An 11,236-nucleotide genomic window follows, 5' to 3' on the forward strand; every position below is an offset into this window, starting at 1 on the left:
TACATAAAATGAACATTTCTTTTTAAGGGTTTCTGGGCTAGGTCATAAGTATATTATCTTAGGTTAATGTCACATCAGCACAGTGTCGGCCTGAAAATCTGCTGAAATTTGCTCCATGTTTGCACTTAGGCCAACGCTGTGCTTTTTAGTGCATTTACACCATGGAGTGGATGGGAGCGGATTGGCTATTTCTACACCACACAGACTGGTGTGACATTAGCCTTAGACTCCACTGATCAATAAAAATGTGTCTGAGGCTCTGTATAGACTACAAATAAAATATATTTAAAATAACAAAACATAGGGGTAGCACACTTTTGGTTAAATATGTAAGTTTAAACTTGCATGCCTATGTCATGGTCCCTAGGGTTCTAACCTAAGGTATTGTTGTACTAAATATTGTAATGCTAGAGCTGGTCAAGACTTTCCATGCTGTATGACAATTATATGGGGGCAGACAGTTGTCAAAGAAAGAGGTCTATTGAAATCTTAGACATGCTGGAGGTCATAAAAATCTTTTGGAAAGCTACATTTGTTTTGTAGGCCTCCAGCTGGATAGCCCTGATGAACACTAATAAGGTTTGCATAATAAAGCCCATATAAACTGGGGTTTAAAGGTTTTCCCATCTTCCTTACTAAGAGTTAACACGAGTTATTCCACCAGCATATTTCAGCTGGTGGAAAAAGACCTGTTAACTCCCACATGCCTCATGTTATTGATGTTAAAAAAAAAACCTTTTCCCTTTATTTCTTGTGACAGATGGTTCTTGGCCTGAAAGTGCACACATTAATAATTTTGGGCAAAAAAACGTTTGTCATAATGGCACATGACGGCATTTTCTGTCACTGACATTCAGCATGAAACAGGCGGACAAAACGCCCCTATCCACCTGTTGCTGCTTTTAATGTTATTTAAAGGAGAGGGTAGTTTTGCATGGATTTCTGCTTTCCATTTAATAACATTAATGGCAGTTTGGACTGTCATTCTTTTCAGTTTGCAGGTGATGTCAAAATACCCACTGTGCCATAATAGCTTGGTAACTTTAGAAAATAATTAGGCACAGATATTTTATTGCTATTAGCAGTTGGTCAGTGCTACAACATAGGTTTGAGTGAGCACTGGCTTTCTGTTCAGCGCAATAATACTGTAAGCAATTTTGCATGTACCGTGCAGGACTGTACTAACTAATATGTGTCTCTTTCAGATTTCAGAGAAGCTGGAGCAGTTGCAGGAAAGGAGGCAGGAGACTGAAAACAAATGGAAAGATAAAATGGCGTGGCTTAGAATTGGTGAGTCCAAGATGTTAGGAAGAACTGTGCAAGTATGAACAGAGAGTACACTAACAGCCTAAACTGACAGAAAATAACATGCTAGTTATGTTTCCATTTTATACATAGAGAGCACAAACAATGCAAATTTGGGAACTAGATCAGAGATTCTCTGTGCAAACGTCATCATAGTAGCATGAAGCTGTTTTAACAGAAATAAAGATGATCATTGGCCTTTTTCACTAATAAATTATTAAATATATAAACACCTTGAAGAAAAAATAAAAGCTGTTTCATTCATTAAATATCCTCTACAGTTTAGTGGCTTTTTATAATAGTGACAATTCCCTGGAAAAAAAAAAAAGGAAAATATAAAGGTGCCATTCAGTGAAGTAAACAATTGCTGTCACGTTTCATAGATGCTGAGCAAATGGTTGCTAGGTACTTGTAGCCATGTGGTTCCATAAAAAGAGCTGAACTGAGGGGGGAGTCCTGTATTTTTTACGGGTTGCATAATCCTGCTATTCGCAATACAATACATTCAAACTTAGTCTCTTTCATCCTTCATAACATTCTAAATTCATGGAATGGTTTGTTGTTGACCTTTTCTCTGTAAGCATTAGCACTTTTCCTGAATGTCAATTGTTTTCCAGTTTTATGAAAACATTTTGCGGAAAAAAACAAAATTCAACTATAAATTAAAGAAAGTACTTCCCCCATTGGATTTTTTCCCAAAAAGTGACCACCAGTAACAAAAGGTCAAAATCCATAATTTTTTAAACCCTTTTGAATATAATATAACGCTATTCAAATCTTTATGGAATAAATGCTCCAAAATCTTTTCTTCAAAAAGAAATACTTTATTTTGCAGCACATATTACTTGTGTGGGTGCTATTATCAATGATCCTTTTGTCCCAGACAACCCAGAATGTTGTTTTATAATTGGAATGTCAAAAAGTAAAGTAAATAATGCTGTTTAAAGAGCAACTAGTATTGTATATTGGTACTTCTCTATACAAGCTATGAGCACACTTAGGATGTTTCCTATTTTCTGCTAAACATGAATAAATACATGCTTAGCCATTTCTATATGGACATGCCCAAGCTTTGGCCAGCCAAACAATGCCGGCATCAAAAATCCAGCCAATTAACACCTTTATAGAAGCTACAGCAACACTTAAACAATAATTACACATCCATCTTTAAATATTTATGTTAGGAAAGATTTATTGAAATAATCCACCCAAGCACTCCCATAGTATTTCTTACCTCCAATTACACAGAAAATTTTTCAGAGGGAGCAAAACCACTCAACGGTTCCTGAAGGTTGCAGACACACAGACAACTGTCTGTCTAGTAGAGAAGCTTGTCATGGCTGTAGACTTCTACCAGTCAATCTCTGTTAGTTGATTTTTTGTATTTAAATATGCATGACTGTGAAAACCTATAGGGATTATTTTAACAAATCTGTTTGTGGTTTTAGACTATAGTTGCTACTCTGTTTACTATTTTTAGATTGATATTGGTTATTTAAGCATGTTTATAATAAATATTCATATGGTATCACAGGGTGATGTAGAAAATATCCATGCACCTGGTTATATTCCATTAATAAAATTTACTGTCATAGAAACTGCAACTTATTGTACTATGCAGCAAACAATTAGTCCCCCTGGTAATGAAAAGTGATCCCCCAAGCCCCCTTGTACTAAGCATTTTACCTAACAAAGTAGAGTTTCTATCCCCACCCCTGTTCTTCCTGTGAGTCTGTAACTTCTATAAGACTATATGGGCATTATCTTATTATTTTCTTCTCTCAGTCCATGAAGTGCTGCTGTTTGGAAGAGATGCAAGTGTAGCAGAGGCTTGGCTGTCCAGCCAGGAGCCCATTGTCCGGTCATCAGAGCTTGGTGGCAATGTCGATGAAGTAGAATCCCTGATAAAAAGACACGAAGCCTTTCAGAAAGCAGTTTCTGCCTGGGATGACAGATTTATTCTTCTAGAAAAACTAACCACGGTGTGTATCTATTAATGTGGTTTATGTGCTGTGTAAGTGCAGGTGCAATCTACATATTCAATTGTATTTATTTTAAGCTTTCCCCTAACAATCTCCTGTGAAATCCAAAAATCATATTGACCACTTGATATAGGGGTTATTTATGTGAGTGGGTCTATGTCTTTTTTTTGTTTTTGTTTTTCCTGTAGTATGATGTACTCGCACTCTGCGTACTTGTTTGCATCATGCTTTCTTTCATCCTATATGAGCAATATTTGCAAATTCTCCTCATTGGGGTCAGTTGACAATCAGTGGGAGGGGAGGGTGTTGGCATACATAGAGTTCATGCACTGGAGCAGGGTCATGTCTGGGTCTGCAAATGTGCTCTCCATGCTAGCAGAGCCAATATTCTGGTTAAATAAATACATTTGGCTTTTATTTACCTGTGGTGGTTTTTTTGCCACCCTTAATAACCACAAAATATTGTTGTCTTCTGCAGTTAGAAGAAATGGAACAGCGTCAGAAGCGGGAAGAAGAAGAAAGAAAGAGAAGACCACCAACACCACCTCAACCAGCAGAAGAGCCTCAAGAGGAAGATTTAAAACCCCAGGTTTCCCAGCCTATTGAAGGACAGCCTGATTCAGCCAATATACTTCAAGAGAGGTTTGTTATTTTTGCCCTGATCAGTTGACACAAGCTTCAGGGAATTGAAAGGGCCAAAGTTTTTCAATTCAGTAGGCAACAAAACCCCTCATTCATTTCAGTGGCAATCACTGGGACCCAGTGATCCCCACTGGGATAAATACAGCTAATGTGCTCCTCCCTCATAGTTGCTTGATAGAAACACAGAGTTTCTTTCTGTAATGCTACTTTTATCTTCCTTTTCGTCCTTTTCCCTCCATTTTTAATTTTTGTGCACCTGATTTTTTTTGTTTGTGTTTCTTAGCTCTTGTTCTGGGTTCCTTCAATGAATGGTTATCATAAGTTTTAGTCAGTTATAAGAAAATTGTATGAAATCATCATTGTGAGGCCAGAATAAGGAATCTTTGGAAAGAAACTTCAGGAGCCTTCATGGTCATTTTAGATTCTTGCAATTCTGCATACATCCAAACTTGCAGTTGCTTTTTGTATGAGAATTTTGTTGTCCTCAAAGTTTGATCATAGCTTTTTTCTTGCAGGCTAAATGGAATGCAGAATTCATTCCAGGAGCAAGTATCTTTTAATGGACTGTGCACTGAGTCAGATTATCCACAGGTATCCACAAATTGTTCTAGCTTAATTTTATTATTTGTAGTTTTTGTGGGAGTTTTAACAACAAATCTTGTTGCTTTTGTTTGTGCTCTTTTTCTGACTTAATAGAGCTTGCTTGGCAAAATTATTTCTGTATCTAGCAATAGTGCAGTTTCCCCTTTAAAAGGTACTTTATAGGGAATTTGTAAATGCTTGTGTGGATAAGCCAGATATAGGTCACAACAATAGGCAAATAATGTATAGGTTGGGCCTAGTTTTGTGTTGCAATATGTATAACGAACTTATGAAAAGTTTTTGATTGTTTTACAGCCATCATCAGATACACAGAGGTTAGAAGACAGCATCTCTGAAAATCAGGTACAACATTTTTTAAAGTCATGATCTGTAAACCACTGTAAGGGCAGAGACACGCTCAGATTCAGGGAGGTTAGGCGCCCAGCTACACGTCTCATCTTCTTCGGGGAAACTAATCTCCCCAAAATGCCTCCCCTGCCTTCCCGCCGGCTAGAATGTAAATTGCCTCACGAGGAAACTTCAGGTGACTTCGGAAAACTAAGCATGGACGACTAATCTCCCCGAATCTGAGCGTGTCTCTGCCCTAAATCTCCAACCTGTGACATTTCAGAATGATTCCCTTCTCTGCTATTATGCATTTGTTTGAAATGAGTGTTTTTCTTTTTTTGGCAGTCTAGCCATTTCTGACAATCTAGCACATACAATTGATTGTGTAGTTTTGTGTTAAGATAATGCTTTATACCAGGGGTGTCCAAACTTTTTTCACCAAGGGCCATATGCGGTAAAATACACAAACAACCGGGCCACTCACTCGAGGTGAAGTACGTATTGCCTCACCTGGGTCTAGGGTCCTAGAGTTAAAGTACATGTAAAGCATTATTTTGGTCTTAGTATGCCTGCGTAGAGCGCCTTACCTCCAGCACCCTGCACCACCACTTCATTCCTGCCTGTATTGTGTCTTTCACCCAGCGGCCATTTTCCCTGCATTACTGGCACTGGCTTTCTTCCTGCTCTAAAGGCGCATGTGCGCATAGCCCCTCCCACCTGACGTCTCCATTCATGTGGTGGCTGCTACTTTCATTGAACGCAGATTCCTCTCTACTCCGCATGCGCTGATCATGTGTGGGCCATATTCTGGTATATTTTCAGAATTTGCAGCGGACATGGGCGTCCACAGAAAATTTTCCAAGGGGGGGCAAGTAAGCAAGTAACAAAAAGGGGAGCATCCCGCCCGCAACAGACAAATATATATGTGTGTGTATGTGTGTGTGTCTGTATGTAAAATAATACAATAGCCAAAGTTCATACAAGAAGCTATTAACAAATTTGCCCAAGATCACAGATGTCTACAGTTCCTTTTTCGTGCTAACTTTCATTTTCTCTATGAACATATTTTTCATTCTCTTTCTGTTCTCTCTGTCTTCTTCCTCCACCCACAACTTTCCTTTTCTGTTAGTCTATTTTATCTTCCTTTCTTGATGTTTTCTTTTATACCTCATTTTTTTCTCCCCTTTCCTTGCACTGTGGGAGCTCCAAACCTAACAGCAGCTCCCCTTTTACTTCCCATCCCTGCTGGGCCTACTGGCAGTGTTTGAATGGACACAGTGACAGGGCAGAGCAGAGCCAGCCTGAGCCATCTCAGAGCCCATAGCAACCACAATTCACCCCAGCCCCAACTATCAATAAAACGATAGACCCTGTGCCAGGGACAGGTGTCACAGAGGTGGATTCGCTACTGACCGAGGAAGTAGGGACACACATGGAGCAGAAGTATTCAAGCCGATCACTAGTGTTTCCGCACAGTTTTCCCCGACCGCCACGCTAGGGCTGCTGGTGGAGACCGTGGCGCTGCCATCTGACTCTCCTCGGATGGATTAGCTCTCCTTGGCTCTTGCGATGAACTCCAGGGGGCGGGGTGCTTTCCCCATCTCAAAGGCAACCCCACCCCCAAACCAGGGGATCCAAACATCATCCAGCCTCGGATGCAGGGAGGGGGTAGGGGCGGCTTGTGAGAGGCATCAGGCAGAAAGTATCGCACCGGCAGCACAATGCGTTCCATAAGCACAGCCAGCCAGTCAGAGTCAGCCAGCAGCGCTATGGGCGCGGGCCAATTAAAAATGGATCGCGGGCCGCAGTTGGCCCGCGGGCCGTAGTTTGGACACCCCTGCTTTATACAATTACTGTAGATATAGAAACTGAGTATATAAGGACTCTAGGAATATACTAGAGGAACGGTTACACTGTGTAAAGTAAGCTGCATTCAGCTGCTTAGAGTGCCTTGGGAATGTGCTAATATTCACATTTTTTATTAGTAGGAAGGCTCACAGCTAAAGACTCTGTGGCAACTATCCAATGTCAGCCATAAAACATGGCAGAACTGATGACTTTCAGTAGGATACGCAGCCAAATAAAGTTACACTGAGGCTTTGTTTTGATGAGAACATGCAGGGAATCTGTGGCTGTGTTAATTGATAAGAAAATATCACCTGTCAGTTGTGCTCAGCATTCTGAGTACAACAGACAGAGATAAAGGTTTTTCTACCTGGCAAAAACATTGGCAAGTTGTAACAGAATTTTATGGTATAATTGAACTCATGGATTAGTCTATTAGCCTGAAACTGTATTAAGTTCCTTAACGATATTTGGCAGGCAGGATCTCCTTTAAGTACGGCCCTTGATTCGTTTTTTTGTGTGTTAAGGGTCTGGAGCAGTCAGATGTAACCAATGGGGCCAGGACTGAGGTTATTACCAAAGATGGAAGTCCACCACCTTCTCCTGAACTTGTGGCTAGGCCAACTTTCTCTCCAATAAATCTCCAGTACTCTACTTTGCCATCTAGCCCCACTGAACCATTGGCATCTGAGCAAATGGAAGGAATGCTACACCGCAAGCAAGAAATGGAGTCTCAAAACAAGAAAGCTGCAAATAGGTCAGTATTCTGCCGTGATATTCCAATGTAAAACATAAGTGCAGAATGGCTGTATATAATGTCTGCCTCTCGCTTTTGTTTAATAAAAAATAAATGGAATCTTGTTCAATATATTAGGGATGCACTAAATCCAGGATTCAGTTCGGGATTTAGCCCGGACTCGGCCATGTTCAGCAGGATTCAGCCAAATCCTTCTGCCCAGATCTGAATACTGAGTTGCAGATGCAAATTATGGCAGGGATGGAATTTGCTTGACTTTTTGTCAGAAAACAAGGAAGTAAAAAATGTTTTCCTCTTCCCACCCCTAATTTGCATATGCGGATTCGGTTTGGTATTTGGCTGAATCTTTCGCGAAGGATTCGAGGGTTCAGCCGAATCAAAAACAGTCGATTTGGTGCATCCCTACAATATATAGGCATAAAGTTGTTGATAATTCTTTTCCTCCTAAAAAGTGCAAAGGAAGGGGTTGGTGTTCAAAAATGTGTTCTTTCTGACACAGTCATTTGTTTCCGGTTAAACAAAGAACTGACATTCTCAACTTTGACTCCTGTTAAATAGTGGTGTATACTGTAAGTTGCTTTTTCATGTAGCAGCATTTTATAGTCAGCCAACAGATATGTTTCTAAACCCCTTTTCAGGTAGAGCTTTTTAATTTCATTCTATTGATGTCAAATAATGTATGTCCTTTTTATTCCCATGGCTGATATTTAAACTGCGTAATGAGCTGGTCCATATAGACTACCCATTAAATGCTTAATCATAGATTTGCCTGCAACTGGCCTATTTTGCATGTCTTTTTAAAAGCATAAGCAAAAGTCAATTACTACAATAACAATAGAGTTGATACTTTATACTCTTACTAAAACACCACAAAGATTATCCAAGGGCCCTTTATACATTATTGATGGTAGTGATGGCCAGGCGGGTTCTATCCCAATGATTGCAGCCAACGCGCCTTTCAAAGTTTCAATCCGAGAAGGAAGTTTATTCAAGCACAGATTACAGAAGCATTCGGTAGCTCTGTCTAAGATGAAGATTACACACACATTTATAATGTTTCATATCATATTAAAAGCATTGTCTACACATTATTGGTTAAAATATATCTGCATTAAAACTGTCAGGAGCCTAAGCATAACTTTTTATAAGGGCATAAAGTATGTCCTTGGCACAATTTACTTATTGACCACAATTTAATTTCTTAATAGCCGTTGATTTTCTTGTTTAGGTAGGCGTTGGCTATAAGGTTGGCTGATACATTTTGCACGTAGCTACATCATATAAAAAATATTTCTGTATATGGAATTATATGTCTTATAAAGGATATGCCAAGAAAGAAGAGAATGAAAGGTAATACAGGCCGTAGGGTGGGCTACACAGTAAACGGGACTCAACACTCTTTAAGTAGAGTTTCCTGCACAGGATTGCCAAAAAGTGATAACTTGATCTCTAATACATCAGGAATACATGTTCTTTCTTTATATGACTGACTTGTTGCATCTTCCAATAAACTCTGTACAGGTCCTGGCAGAATGTTTACTGTGTACTGAAAAAAGGCAGTCTGAGTTTCTTCAAGGACGGTAAAAGTGCAGCCAGCAGCATTTCTTATCATGGGGAGTTTCCTGTCCAACTTAATGGAGCCCAGTGCAGTGTTGCTCATGACTACAAGAAACGCAAGAATGTCTTCAAGCTGAGGTAAGACTTACTCAGTACTGATCTGTAGTCTAAGCTTAATGCCCACAATTTGGTGTCCTGCACCAATCTATGGGGATACCCTCTTTTCAAATCCCCATAGATTAGTTCAGGACTCCAAAGAAATTGTGTCTAGAAAATTACCAAAAAGACCCAAACTCAGTTATATATATAAACATTTGGACTATCCCTATCTGAACTGTATTAGATCTTTTAAGGACACCACTCTGGAGACCTTGTTTCTTGGTGACACTGGGGTTTCTGGTATTTAAATATGTTTCTGCCAAAGGAATGCTCTCAAGCTGGGGGCTCAGAGGAGAGATGCAGTACTCCAAGTGATTTTTATAGCACTTAGCCTGCTTAAGTGCTCCACGGACTTAAGTGCCTAATAAAATTCTGCCCACTTTGTAGGAACAGCTGGGCAGATTCAGCTTATGTCTCCCTTTATTTCTGTCCTGGAGAAAACAACTAGGTAAAGACCCCCTAGTTAAGGATTACATTTAGCTTGCAACCTGTTGTTAAACTTGTTTACTTGGGTAATTTGGGTAATTTTTATTCTAATATTTTACAGTCTCCTTGATGGCAAAGAATATCTATTTCAAGCTAAAGATGAGGTAAGAACACACTTATGGATATTATTCCACCCAACTGGATATTATCTATGCAGTGATTTGCTTTGGTCTACTGAGGAATGACGGAAATATTTAGTACTAAAATCAATGTGTGTCCAGTGGTCTGTCCGGCGGCACTTCTAATTATTTGATACTGTCATCTTATAAATCATATTCATGGGCAAGTGCAGGCTGTTATTCAAATCTTATATTCCAATGGTGCCCTTGAGGCTGAACAATAAAAGAAGTATTGTGGATGTTTGATTGATGCTGCTTAAACTTTAAATATAACCCTTTAATGGCCTCTGCAAAGAATCTCCCTAGTTCTCGGCAGTCTTTTAAATATGTTTTTTAGTGGCAATGTTCCTGATATTATTGTCAGAACATACATTATATTAATATTTTCGGTATCTAGTGCTTCTAAATTTTCCTTATAATCCTTTTGAGCGTTTAGAGTGTAGGAGTAGGGCTCTCTGTTCCTATTTTTTACTCTCATTTATTACATTATTGTGCTTTGTATAAATTAATCCCTGAGTAACTTGTAGACGCTATATAAATGAATGATGATGACAGATAATCCCTTTTAATTAAATATGCAAATAACCAGCTGACCAGTTCTGCAAATATTTTAACGGTTGCATTTCCTCCCTTTTTCGTAGGCTGAAATGAGTAGCTGGATGCGAGTTATAAACGCCTCCCTAACTTCCTCTCCTGGAGACCCATCAGACCATTCCCCAGGCATCATCAAGGGTATGACTCGGGCCATGACAATGCCACCAGTATCACCCAACAGTGGCACAGAGGGATCAGTCACATTGCGCAACAAGGACGGGAAAGAAAAGGACCGGGAAAAGAGATTCAGTTTCTTTAAGAAGAAGTAAATTTCTTGTGTTGTCCCAGACACACTTTGCAGTTTCTGATGTTACTTCTAACAACGACCAGTCATACCAACAGCATGGGACCTGTGGGAGAGGGTGGGGTCAATTTAAAGAGAGAGAAGACCATTGCAACATTTTATATATATATATATATAATGTATGTTTACATAACATGCACCTCCAACGATGAACAGATATTGAAGCCCTTTTAAATGCAGCAGTGAGGTAGAGGATCTGGAGGTGGCTTTTGTGACCCTCGCAATGAGGTGTATGAGCAGTCCGTGAGGGGGTTGTTAATCCACCGCCATTAAAGATTTTTGTCTCCATGAGGGTCTTTCATTGTTGTTGCGCGCATGTCCAGATATAGCCTCTAACATGGCATCAGGAGTTGGGAGATGCAGTCCACGATTAGATGCATTTTGACATGATTGTGACTGATACTTTGAGAACTCTTACGCTTGACAGGTATGGTTGCCCGGCACAAACTCATCTAGGTCTGCCAAATGCTTTGCCAGGAATTATTTTCAGGTATAAGACAGTATTTCTTGTAAAACGCTGTTCTGACTGAGTTGCAATACAATAACAAAGTGTCAA

At 39.7% G+C, this 11,236-nt stretch overlaps 1 protein-coding gene across 3 annotated transcripts in view; it reads left to right on the forward strand.

Moving 5' to 3' along the window:
* Positions 1–11,236, forward strand: part of sptbn2.L (spectrin, beta, non-erythrocytic 2 L homeolog) — a 115,667-nt gene extending 104,431 nt beyond the window's left edge. For all 3 annotated transcript variants that reach the window (XM_018257715.1, XM_018257716.2, XM_018257714.2), the window contains 9 exons: positions 1,206–1,290; positions 3,091–3,287; positions 3,766–3,929; positions 4,445–4,520; positions 4,827–4,874; positions 7,232–7,461; positions 8,983–9,156; positions 9,725–9,767; positions 10,424–11,236. In XM_018257715.1, the coding sequence (XP_018113204.1) occupies positions 1,206–1,290; positions 3,091–3,287; positions 3,766–3,929; positions 4,445–4,520; positions 4,827–4,874; positions 7,232–7,461; positions 8,983–9,156; positions 9,725–9,767; positions 10,424–10,645 (1,239 nt within the window). In that variant the 3' untranslated portion in view covers positions 10,646–11,236. The remainder of the gene's footprint in view (positions 1–1,205; positions 1,291–3,090; positions 3,288–3,765; positions 3,930–4,444; positions 4,521–4,826; positions 4,875–7,231; positions 7,462–8,982; positions 9,157–9,724; positions 9,768–10,423) is intronic.

The sequence above is a fragment of the Xenopus laevis genome, chromosome 4L, assembly GCF_017654675.1.
Source record: "Xenopus laevis strain J_2021 chromosome 4L, Xenopus_laevis_v10.1, whole genome shotgun sequence".
In the NCBI taxonomy this organism is placed as follows: Eukaryota; Metazoa; Chordata; class Amphibia; order Anura; family Pipidae; genus Xenopus; species Xenopus laevis.